Source organism: Girardinichthys multiradiatus, chromosome 12 (genome assembly GCF_021462225.1).
Source record: "Girardinichthys multiradiatus isolate DD_20200921_A chromosome 12, DD_fGirMul_XY1, whole genome shotgun sequence".
Lineage (NCBI taxonomy): Eukaryota > Metazoa > Chordata > Actinopteri > Cyprinodontiformes > Goodeidae > Girardinichthys > Girardinichthys multiradiatus.
Window position 1 is genome coordinate 15,182,666 of NC_061805.1, and position 13,184 is coordinate 15,195,849.

At 41.3% G+C, this 13,184-nt stretch overlaps 1 protein-coding gene and 1 long non-coding RNA gene across 16 annotated transcripts in view; one reads left to right on the forward strand and one right to left on the reverse strand.

The window, feature by feature from the left end:
- Nucleotides 1–13,184, forward strand: part of rimbp2b (RIMS binding protein 2b) — a 154,052-nt gene that overhangs the window by 14,193 nt on the left and 126,675 nt on the right. For all 14 annotated transcript variants that reach the window (XM_047382463.1, XM_047382466.1, XM_047382468.1 and 11 more), the window contains exon 2: nt 9,566–9,688. In XM_047382463.1, the coding sequence (XP_047238419.1) occupies nt 9,566–9,688 (123 nt within the window). The remainder of the gene's footprint in view (nt 1–9,565; nt 9,689–13,184) is intronic.
- LOC124878498 overlaps nt 1–13,184 on the reverse strand; it is a 47,094-nt gene that overhangs the window by 5,551 nt on the left and 28,359 nt on the right. The gene's annotated exons all lie outside the window — the stretch shown is intronic.

Consider the following 13,184-nt stretch of genomic DNA (forward strand, 5'->3'; position numbering starts at 1 on the left):
AATATGCTTAGAGCCGAATGAACGTAATTTAAGGGCTGAACGTTGCTGTATCTATGAGCATCATGTTTGCTTTTCACATAATTGGAAGAGAAATGAGTTACATTTCAGCTTTTCCTACAAAGAAGAAATGTGTTTCTCTGGTAAAAAAAAGAGCCTTTGTAATATAAGATTTATGAGCTGTTTAAAAAGCAGCCTTTTCAGTTTCACTCAAGAGTTTGGCTTCACTTATTCTCACTTCCTGGAACAGTTGTTTCCTAACGTTTTATGTCACCCCTTTCAAGTTCAGAGGACTAAATCTGACTTTTTTTAAAAAGGAAATCAAATTCAGCAGACCTTCAGTAGCAATGTCTTTAAACATCTGATGAGGAAAATGCTAATGCGATGGCCATTCATCTGCTAGCTTCATCTACAGATGACTTTTTATGCATGTTTAAAGTGACATGCTGAATTGAGGGCATGTTCGTAGGCTCCACACGTCTACCATTCTTCCACATCATTATAATCAGAACTATTGTAATGAATAATATGGATACTGCATGTATATTACTGTTCATAGTATACTTGCAGAATTGATGGCTGAGGTGGAAATTGACATGTTCTTGGTTCCACGGTGAGATACAATCTTAGAAATAGGAAATGCTGGCAACACAATAGAAGCACTACCATGCTTATTCATAAATTAAACAGACGGCCATCGATGACTATTGCAATTAACTACAATGTTTTGCAAAAGTATTAACACTCTGAGGTTTTTTTTACATTTTGTCACATTAAAAAAGCAAAAGCTTCAATATATTTTAGTAGGACTGTATGTGATACTGCATGTAATAATGCCTAACTGAACTGCAAGGAAATTATACATGGTTTTGATACAGGTCAGGGATACAGTTGTGGAGAAGCTTAAAGTAGGATTAAGTTTCAAAACAATCTCCCAGGCTTTTAACATCTTAAGGAGCTTTATACAATAAATCAGCTGAAATGCAAAGAGTATGCTACAACTAAAACCTACCGAGACCTGAATGTCCACCTAAACTGACAGCCTGAGCGTGAAGAGCATCAACAAGAGTAACAAGCATGAGAAACTGCAGAGATCTATAGCTAATGTGGAAGAATAATCTGATATGACAATTATTTGTTATTCACTCCACAAATCTTAACATTATGAAAGAGTAGCAAAAAGAAGGCTGTTGCTGAAAGAAAGACATATGCAGTCCTGATTACAGTTTGCACTGAGCCATGAAGGGAACACAGTAAACATGTGGTAGAAGGTTCACTGGTCAGATTAAAACAAAATAAAACTTTAGGGTGTGGTGCTGGTGGTGTAGGGGTTAAGCACGCAGCCATGTGCAGAGGCTATAGTCCTCAATGTGGCTGTCCTGGGTTCGAGTCCCACACCCAGCGGCCTTTGCTGAATGTCTCCCCCTCTCTTTGCCTTCTCTCCTGTCTACCTATGGTTGGAAAAAATAAAGCCCTCTAGTGCTGCTAATAAAATAAAATTTTAGCTATACATGTAAAACACTGTACGTGTAAAACTTACTTTACACATCACCCTTACTACACTATCCCCGGAATAAAACATGCTGATGGCAGCATGATGCTGTGGGAATGCTTTTCTTCAGTAAGGTCAGGGAAGCAGGTTATATTTTATTGGTAGATGGATAAGCACAGGGCAATCCTGAAAAAAAAGCTTAGAGGCTGCAAAAGACTGGAATGGAGGTCCAGGACAACAACTCTAAACCTACAGAACTACAATGGAATGGTTTAGGACAGAGCATATTTATGTGTTAGAATGGCCCAGTCAGTCCAGACCTAAATCCTACTGATGATCTGTGGCGAAACTTAAATAGATGTTCACATGCAATCTTCATACATCTGACTGATTAAACCCAGAGGTGGGAAAAGTAACCAAAAACAGTACTAAAGTATAGGAACCATTAGTCACTTTACTCAAGTAGAAATATGAAGTACTGATCCAAAAAAATTACTCATGTAAGAATAAAAATGGTATTTGGTAAAAAGCTACCTAAGTACCAAGTACTTGTGTAGTACTGTTTAATCTGATTTAATTTAATACTGATGTAATCATACAGACAAAATAATACATTACGTGCTGCACCTAATAATACAATAAAACATGAATAAAAAAGAAATGCATCATTACAAAATAATAAATTTGGGCAGAAAAAAAGACATTTTCAAATCCACAGCATAAAACTTTGTGAAACCAATACTTACACTAGTCAATACACACTGCTCCAAAAAATAAAGGGAACACTCAAATAACACATCCTAGATCTGAATGAATGAAATATTCTCATTGAATACTTTGTTCTGTACAAAGTTGAATGTGCTGACAAAACAAAATCATACAAAAATCATCAATGGAAATCAAATTTATTAACCAATGGAGGCCTGGATTTGGAGTCACACACAAAATTAAAGTGGAAAAACACACTACAGGCTGATCCAACTTTGATGTAATGTCCTTAAAACAAGTCAAAATGAGGCATTGTGTGTGACCTCCACGTGTCTGTATGACCTCCCTACAACATCTGGGCATGCTCCTGATGAGACGCGATGGTCTCCTAAGGGATCTCCTCCCAGACCTGGACTAAAGCATCCGCCAACTCCTGGACAGTCTGTGGAGCAATGTGACGTTGGTGGATGGAGCGAGACATGATGTCCCAGATGTGCTCAATCGGATTCAGGTCTGGGGAACGGGCGGGCCGGTCCATAGCTTCAATGTCTTCATCTTGCAGGAACTGCTGATGCACTCCAGCCACATGAGGTCTAGCATTGTCCTGCATTAGGAGGAACCCAGGGCCGACCGCACCAGCATATGGTTTCACAAGGGGTCTGAGGATCTCATCTCGGTACCTAATGGCAGTCAGGCTACCTCTGGCGAGCACATGGAGGGCCGTGCGGCCCTCCAAAGAAATGCCACCCCACACCATTACTGACCCACTGCCAAACCGGTCATGCTGAAGGATGTTGCAGGCAGCAGATCGCTCTCCAAGTTGTCTCCAGACTCTGTCACGTCTGTCACATGTGCTTAGTGTGAACCTGCTTTCATCTGTGAAGAGCACAGGGTACCAGTGGTGAATTTGCCAATCCTGGTGTTCTCTGGCAAATGCCAAGCGTCCTGCACGGTGTTGGGCTGTGAGCACAACACCCATTTGTGGACGTCGGGCCCTCATACCATCCTCATGGAGTCGGTTTCTAACCGTTTGTGCAGACACATGCACATTTGTGGCCTGCTGGAGGTCATTTTGCAGGGCTCTGGCAGTGCTCCTCCTGTTCCTCCTTGCACAAAGGCGGAGGTAGCGGTCCTGCTGCTGGGCTGTTGCTCTCCTACGGCCTCCTCCACGTCTCCTGGTGTACTGGCCTGTCTCCTGGTAGCGCCTCCAGGCTCTAGACACTACGCTGACAGACACAGCAAACCTTGCCACAGCTCACATTGATGTGCCATCCTGGATGAGCTGCACTACCTGAGCCACTTGTGTGGGTTGTAGAGTCTGTCTCATGCTACCACGAGTGTGAAAGCACCACCAACATTCAAAAGTGACCAAAACATCAGCCAGAAAGCAAAGGTACTGAGAAGTGGTCTGTGGTCCCCACCTGCAGAACCACTCCTTCATTGAGTGTGTCTTGCTGATCACCAAAGATTTCCCCCTGTTGTCTATTCCATTTGCACAACATCATGTGAAATTGATTGTCAATCAGTGTTGCTTCCTAAGTGGACAGTTTGATTTCACAGAAATTTGACTTACTTGGAGTTATACTGCGTTGTTTAAGTGTTCCCTTTATTTTTTTGAGCAGTGTATATACGTTAGAGCAGTGCAAAGTACGTCCAGTGACAATACCTACTCTTTAAGTATATTTAGGAAAGAGAAAATTACATTAGAAAAATGAAGCTTGTTTACAAATCTGAAGTCTCATCAGACTCATATGTAATGTGTCTGGTGCATTTCTGGTTAAAACATGCTTGATCTTCATTTAGTGGAGTTACCCAAAGTGGGTAGAGTAGCTAACAACTGTATTAAAGAAAGAGTAGTGTTACCTCAAAATAATATTACTTAGAGTAAAAAGTATGTTGCAGTAAAACTAGTCCTAGAAGTATATTTTGTTCAAAAAGTTACTTAAGTATATGAAACTAGTTACTACCCAGCTTTGACTAAACCTGAGATATTTTACAAAGATAAATGAGCAAGCTTTTTAAACTCCAGATGTGTAAAGAAGACTTGTAGATGTAATTTAAGTGAATATGGTTTTATAAAGTATTGTGTAATTGCAAAACGTTTCAGATCTTTACTTATGAGAATCTAAGAAACATACCTTTCCTGCTACCTCACAATGTTGTGCTACTTAAAATTCCAATTATTAGCTTTGAAGTTTGTTATTGTAATGTGACAAAACTATAAAAAGTTCAAGCTGTACAAATGCCTCTGCAAGGCAGTGTGCAGAAAAGGTCAAGTCCCTCTTTCAATGTCCACAGATTTGTATTTATGTTTGGTCTTGAGGGTTGAAGCAATGTGTGAATTTGTTCAGGTAGGTGGGCAAATCACACATAAAGGTGGGGGCTGGGGATGATTATGTGGATCTTGCCAAAATCCACAGGCACTGATGATTATTTGTCAGGATTTGTTTTGTGATAAAACAGCTTATCTCCATGGCTTTAATCTTGGACTCTCTGTCTGCCTTTGTGCCTATGCTAAAGATTTAGCTTATTGTGTCTGCTCCCATTTTCAGACTGTGCTCAATTCCATGACTGCTGTTAAATTAACATCATGCTAACTTGCTAAATTATGCTTCCTTTATTTGCACACCTTCAGGTTCTGCTTTCTTCCATTCATATGGCCTGTGGTTAAACATATACTGGTAACAATAACAACAAATAAATCTAATGTCTAAAGTGTTTCTGGACACCGCATGTCCTTAAATCAAACACATTCTCCTCTGTATGCTGTCCACTTCATTGGAGGCTAATTGTTTGCTTTTTGATAAAACGTTATTGGCAGGCATTACAACAGACACACTATGTCAGTTTAGGGCACCATTGTCCCACACATCCAGTAATACTGGGAATAAATAATGGAATGAAATATGACTGCAGAGTTTCCTGTTCTTTTTTATATTCTATTATAATGAAAAAGTAATATTTTACAAAAGATTACCACAAAGAAAAATGTGTGTTTGTCCAGAGGCATCTGTTGTGCAATGATTCATATTTGTTGACTTGCTGATAGGGTACATTATATTACAGGTTTCTACAGGTTAGGTCAGTAGGCTTGCTGCCCAGTCCATTGTCTCCACACTGGCCCATAAATGAGAAGGGATCCAGGATAATTGCATAAAGAAGCTGTAATAAGGGGGATTGGATTAGCTTTGCCCTAACTAAAATAAATTAAAGAGTTTATCATGACATGCAGGCTAAACAGACTCATAATAGCTGCTCATCCAAATATAGCATAATTCACTGCATCATTTGCTGTCAGATAAACACAAAAACGCAACATGAGTTTAAAAAAAAACCATCATGCTTGACCGACATAATTACCCTTCTAAGTTTGAAACATTATCTACTGTAATATAAGCAGATCTCTCTGGATCTAATGCCTAACATGTAAATGAGCAAATGAGTCTATTTTTAAACATCCCTCAGAGTTTATTACAATCATTAGGTGTAGGGCAGCCATTTTCCAACATTGAAGATTTTTGGGAAACAGAAATGACCTTTATTAATTTTATTTTATTTTTCAAAGCAGACAAACAGGAAGTGGGGTCGGGAGAGGGGGGAGAAATGCAGCCTAAGTCTCAGGGGTCGGGATTCCACCGCCGTGCTTCGCTTAAGTTTTTCTTAAGACTGTGTATAGATAACCTTTGAAAAGTATTGGTCAAAATGGATACAAGGTAGCAACAGTCTTGAAAAATCAAAATTCTTACTACAAACCATGGGCACCGAGATGTACTGTGTTCACATTTGAAGGGTGACTGTGGGCCGCATGTCTTGCCATTCCCTCTTTGCCCTCTTCAGGTTCAATAACTAGTGGAAAGAAATCTACAAAAAAAGTTACACGTGGATAGAACTACTGTCAAAGAGTTTATAGACTCATCAACAATAATAAGCTCTTTCTATATATATATATTTTTAACTTTACTTCCAGTATAAGTAAAAAAAACAGTTTTTGGTTTTTTTGAAACGTATTTATAAAAAAAAACAATTTAAAAAAGTGCTTGCGATCTAAGCAAACAACTAGAGGAGTATTGCTCACTTAATTATAATTTGTCCTTTTATGATTTAAAAGTAATATTTTTAAAATTCTTTTAATGACAACTAATCACAAACATAAAACTCAAAATTATTTTGCAACACATAAATGACTGCAGATTAGAGATGAACTTGTGTACAATAAAAGGTGGAGCTGGTGGAGGCACAGTTGTTGCTTTGAGAGCCATGCCTTGCGGCAGGGGTAAGGTATGGGACAAAAACAGACTGTTTCCAGATGTCTTCCTGGGTTAAGGAGAATCTAGCACTGCCCCTGCCATGAGAAACAAACACCAATTGCCCACTGGCCCCTGGATGGAGCTGTGCAGCTGGGGACAAGTAGTTAAAAATAGCAGCACTTGTTCCCATGAGTGGCGGGCACAGAGCAACGTAGCATTAGTATTCAGCATTAAAACAGGGCATGGATGAAAAAAGGTCATCTTCTGGCCATGGTACAAATGTTAATGTTGGGTACCAACAGAGTACAACAGACTGGGGCAGTAAATTGCACCCCAGGCTTTGTCCCTCTATAGCCCACCCCACTGAAGCACTGTTCTTTGTATGAACAATCGCAGGAAAATCTCGTATCGAAGCAGCCAAGGGAATGTCATGACATCCTGTGTTTTGTTTGTTGCTCAGCAGCATCTATGCTTGTTTCATGAAGTCCTTTTTTGCTTGCAGCGATGCCCCTTTACACTTGAGTCGAGTTACAGTTCTCCCTCTATGACACAAAAGCAGCATCTGGTTCCACCTGACTGGAACCATGAATAATTTAATCGTGGGCATTATTATTTCCAGCCAGCACCACTAGCTTGGCAGTAACAAGCGACTAAGATAGTGCTATCAACCTTGATCACTAAGTGGTTGAACATAGAGGATGTTATTTTTACCTTGTTGGTATCTTACACTTTTTTGGGTTTCTGAGTATCTGCTTGAATAAGTACTTCAGTGCTATTTTAAGTAGTATTCGTTGCAGTGTTTGCTGGCTGAACAAAGCTGTGCTAAACTGAGGAGAGCTAACACAATCAAGATGGGGCTCACAATCTAGTTACCCTGATGCCACTCAGCAAAAGTGTTACCAAACACAATTTTTATGAGACGACAGATTTTATTTTATGAATTCTACAATTATGTACTGTATCAATACGTTTTGGTTTCTTTATTCAACTTGTACTAAACTGAAACTATAACCAACCTAGTTTGTTTATACACTGTAACTTCAAATTGTTTGCTCTCAGCAGGAAATTGTCCTGGTGTAATCACGTTGAGTAAAAACCACGGTTCCATGGTATTTAAAATAAAACAAACAATTGTAACATGAACTTAATTCTTTTATTTAAAATAGAAAAGCAACAGTTATTTAATCAGATACTGATCATTTCATTAATAATAATGGTATCTGTGATGTGCATAGATATAATTTGTGCGTGTCTGTGTGTATATTTATGCATCTGTCTGTAACACTCTTGTTATGTCTCCTTGCTATCTCTTAACTGAGATATACTCTTGACAGATTTAGGTTTAAAGTTATCTTTTGGTACACTAACAAGTTTCTTCTTGACAACAGAGTATTAGGGTCAGGCTAAGATAAATGTTTTATTATGAGAATAAAGTCCAAAAAAAAAAGTTGTAGGCTAATATTACGACAATAAAGACGTAATATTACGAGAATAACATTGTAACATTACTAGAATGGAACGTTGTAGGCTAATATTACAAGAATAAAGTGGTAATATTATGAGAATTAAGTTGTAACATTACGAGAAAAAAGTAATGACAGTTCCTTTCCCACAAAATAAGCAGTTTCTTCCAAGTTTGTGTGGTTCTTTCTTTGAAACAGACAGTCATGCACAATTGTTTTAAAGACCTAAAACTGGTAATAATGTAATGCTGATATGCGAAAAGATTAAGAATGTCCTTATGAAACCGATACTAAAGTATAACTTCACAAGATACTCAAGATTCCTCATTAAAACTGCACTTTTTCTTTAAGAGTTCTCATACAAATTCTGACTTTATTCTTGTATTATTCCAACTTTATTCTTGTGATGTTACGACTTTATTCTCGTAATTTAAAAAAAAGAAATGTATCTTAGTCCGGCCTTCATACTCTGTCGTACTTCTGAATAAAGGTAAAATAAAAATTTAGTGGACCAAGCAAAGTCCCAGAGGCTTCCAAACCTCAGAAACTTGGAGCTTCCCACTAAAGGTAATTAGTCAAAATACCAGTGGAAACATACTAAAGATGAACAGTCATAAGAAGGTTTTGACTGCTATAATGCCAAATAAATATTTTTCCATCTATTTTTCAGAAGGATCTAATTAATTTTTGACATGCCATTTTTTAACCAATTGTAAATAAAAATTTATATTTATATTTTATATTTATATTTATTTATTTACTATATTTTATATTTATTTATTGTTTGTTTTTTATGAAATTATTAGATTGCTTTCTGATCTTTTGAGAAATGCCTGCCACATTTCCTGTCATAAACAAACTCCTTTGTGGAATTAAAATAAATTTGAATCTAAGGTGTATAAAACTGTTGCCAGTCTATTATTACAGGGCTACACCGAGACACACAGAACAAACAGCCATCCACGCACACACTCATACCTTAGGGCAATTTAGAGTAACCATTTAACCTAACAGTAATGTTTTGGGACTGTTGTAGGAAAACGGAGTACCATGCAAGCACGGGGAGAACAAGCAAACTCCATGCGTAAAGATCCCAGGCTGGCATTTGTTTTTTTAATGAGTAGTACGGGTACAACTGTTATTACCTTTGGGCTATTGGGCCATCATCTTACTGTAGTTCTAAAACAGTGATGATTGTCACTGCATTAGTTAGGCCATAATTGTCTTTGTTTTGTCTTTCAATTCAAAATGTTCAAACAGTCTAATTTGTCTTTTATGTGAGCAAGGGAAAGTGTAGTAGCAGTCTTTAAGCACAACAACACATAGTAGAGACTCAGTGTTGCCCTACATGAGCGCTGGAGAAAACTCCGGTCGCATTGACACTTTCTCTGAAACCACTTCAAAAGGACTTTAAGCCATAGAAATGGTACGGTGGAAGATTTTAGCGGTTTTGAGACCGTAACCTTTTAAACATTTGCTAAACCTTGATACCAGTAACTAGCACAAGTCTAGAGCTGATGGGTCACATCCCCAGAATAACATCAGTAAATCTAATATTGTCTAAAGTATATTTTTGTTACACAAGGGGAGAGTTTTTTGTGGATTACAGAAACTTAACCAATGATCAGTGATTGACTTAAGCCTTGTGATCTTTTCAGCAGAAAAATGCTGTTTTGCCCCTTCACTGTGTGGACAACTTTCATCTACTAGAGGACAACAACAGAGCTCTGCAACTACACCAAGAGTCTCCGAACCACCAAAGGCTTCGTCAAAAGTTACTGGTGAGTGCCATGGCATGGGCCATTAAGGGCAATTGGAGACTCAACCAGAGGCATTTGCCTGCAGCTTTTTCTGGCTTTTTTGCTATTTCCCCTTCATTGGACTATGAATTGGTCAACAACAAATAATGTCGCCTTCAGCAGTAGGGTTCATTTTGAAAAGAGTTGTGCTTACTTGTCTTTTTGTTCTCTGAATCCTCCCTGGTACTAATCAAAGTGAAAGGGGCAGACTTCTTGCTATTTTGACGAATAGCCAATTTTTGTATTTCCTATGTAAAATATAGTTTACATACTGAAAAGCTATAAGCACCAGTTTTGTACTGGTTGGGCTAACATGTTGCCTTCAGAACTGCCTTTTTTCTTGTTCTGTTATTTTTCAGATATTTTTGTTCATCTGACATGATAGCATCACATGCTCTGATAGGCTCTGGGATTTCAATAACTGTTGGTAAGGACATCAAAATGTCTCAATAAAATACCATGCACACTATTACACTACCAACTTCAGCCTGACCCATTGATAAAAAGTAGGAAGGATCCATTAACATGTTATACAATACATTCTGCCCATACCACATTAACACTCATCAGAGTTCTGTTACTGTCCAATTTTGGTAATTCTGTGCTCAGATTAGCCTCAGTTTCCTGTTCTTAGATGAGAGGAATGGCAACAAGTATGGTTATCTGCTCCTGTCCAGAAATAGTCTTCTAAATACCTCAGTGGTAACAAATGGTTATTTGATCTTCTGTTGCCATTCGGCCATTTGAAATCAGGCTTCTCGTTCTCCTTTGACCGCTGGCATCAACAAGGTCTTTTTTTCCCACACTGCTGCTGGTCCTGGCCGTGGAACACTGGACCAGCTCTATACCTTCTACAGGGTACTCGAGAGTTCATGGGAGTTTGCCCAACCGGTCCACATGTGTTTTGTGGACCTGGAGAAAGCATTCAACTGTGTCCCTCGTGATGCCCTGTGGGGGGTGCTCCAGGAGTATGGAATGGGGGCCCTTTATTAGGGGCCATCCTGTCCCTGTATGAGCGGAGCAGGAGTTTGGTCCGCATTGCCGGCACTAAGTCGGACCTGTTCCCGGTGCATGTTGGACTCCGGCAGGGCTGCCCTTTGTCACCGGTCCTGTTCATAACTTTTATGGACAGGATTTCTAGACGCAGCCAAGGGCCGGAGGGGGTCTGGTTTGGGGACCAGTGGATTTCGTCTCTTCTTTTTGCAGATGACGTGGTCCTGCTGGCCCCTCTCTAGCCAAGACCTACAGCATGCGCTGGGGCGGTTCGCAGCCGAGTGTGAAGTGGATCAGCTCCTCCAACTCCGAGGCCATGGTTCGGAAAAGGGTGGCTTGTCCTCTTCAGGTTAGAGAGGAGTTCCTGCCTCAAGTGGAGGAGTTTAAGTATCTCGAGGTCTTGTTCACGAGTGAGGGAAGAATGGAGCGGCAGATCACCCGACAGATCGGTGCGGCTGCCGCAGTAATGGGGGCACTGTGCCGGTCCGTTGTGGTGAAGAGAGAGCTGAGCCGAAAGCGAAGCTGTTGATTTACCGGTCGGTCTACGTTCCTACCCTCACCTATGGCCATGAACTTTGGGTCATGACCGAAAGAATGAGATCCTGGATACAAGCGGCTGAAATGAGCTTCATCCGTAGGGTGGCCGGGCACTCCCTTAGAGATAGGGTGAGGAGCTCGGCCATCCGGGAGGGGCTCAGAGTAGAGCCGCTGCTCCTCCACATCGAGAGGAGCCAGTTGAGGTGGCTCGGGCATCTATACCGGATGCCTCCTGGACGCCTTCCTTGGGAGGTGTTCCAGGCACGTCCCACCAGGAGGAGGCCCAGAACATGCCCCAGGACACGCTGGAGGGACTTTGTCTCTCGGCTGTCCTGGGAATGCCTTGGGCTCCCTCCGGAGGAGCTGGAGGAGGTGTCTGGGGAGAGGGACGTCTGGGTGTCTCTGCTGAGTCTGCTGCACCCGCAACCCGGTCCCGGATAAGCGGAAGACGACGAGTACGATTACTGCTGCTCACTTGATATTTGATATTTTTCTGAACTGTCTCTGTAAACCCAAGAGATGGTTGTGTTTCTACTAGATCAACAGTTTTAGAAAAACCGAAGACCAGCAAGCCTTTTACAGACAACTATGCCATGTTCAACCTCACCTTAATCAATTTCCTTCTTTATTGTGATGCTTTATTTGACCTTCTGTTATGATTTGTGGGTGTTTTGGGGTTTTGTTGGTCTGTTTCACAGTTAAGGTTTTGAATCGTTCTTCTGTTTATTATTTTCCTGGTTATGCTTTAGTTTCATGTTTTTCTAGTTGTATTTCTGTTAGTTTGTATCCTTGGATTGCCATTCTACTCAAGCCACAATTTGTCCTGTCAGTTTACTTTTTTCGGTTCACCTGCACCTAGTTAATGTGTCTTCTTGTTTCACCTGGTCACACTCCATAAATACACACCTGTCCTGTCATTCGGCACGGAAACATTTTCTGGATCATGCTCATGTCTTGTTTTCAGATCATGCCATGCCTGTCTTGCATGCCTCATCTGCCTGTTTTGTTCCTGCCTCTTCTGTAGTAAGTTTTTTGTTAATTAAATAATTTTTTACTTACCGTCATGCTGCCTGCTTGTCTGCATTCCGGGGTCCTCCATTCCTCCTAATAGAATGTTTCCGCCAAGGTCGGACCTCGCAGACGGTAGGCAAGAGAGCTCCTCTGACCACTGGCTTCAGCAGCAGATGAAGGAGGCTATGAGTCATCTCCCATCCGATCTGGGGGTTGTCCCCTCTCCACTCCTGCTGGAGGAGATGGAGCTCCCACCTGCTGGTCCTGGGTCTGGCCGAGGTGCGGTGAATCTCTTTACGTTCCTGTCTCGGGAGGCGGAGAAGATGCTGCGCCGTTCTGCAGGGCTGTCAGTGCAGCAGTCGTCTTATGACGGATCCAGGTTGGCTATTCCATGTCCGGGGACAGGTCCCCTTAGTCGCCATTCATCTTCTCCACCCCTTCACACAGCAGTGAAGCCCTCGTCCTCCTCCCGCTGCAAGAAATGCCGGCGTGGAGCACCTTCCTGTGTTCCAGCCGGCGAGGAGGAGTCTCCCACGGCTGCTGCTGCCACGCCTGGAGCGGTAACTCCCTTGCTCGCTGGCGGGAGGGTTGCAGGAAGTATTCCCGCAGCACAGTCTCCCAGGCTCGCTGCAGCTCTGCCCATGCCGTCTTCGCTCACTCCAGCCCGGTGTTCTGAGGCAACACCTGATGAGCTGGAGCAGCATTTAAGGTTTTATGCACGCAAGATAAAGAGCTTCAGAAGGACCTCTCTCCTGTATTCCTCTCCTGAGCTTAGGGAGAGAATAAGGCAGATGGAGGAGGATTATGAAATGGCAGTAAGGCAGTTTTACTGCCATCCACCTTCACCCACGCCAAGTCACCAGAGCGCTGCAGATGAGCCATCTAAGCCAGGTTTACAGAGTGGTGCTGCAGCAGCTCACTCCACGTCAGGTCTCCA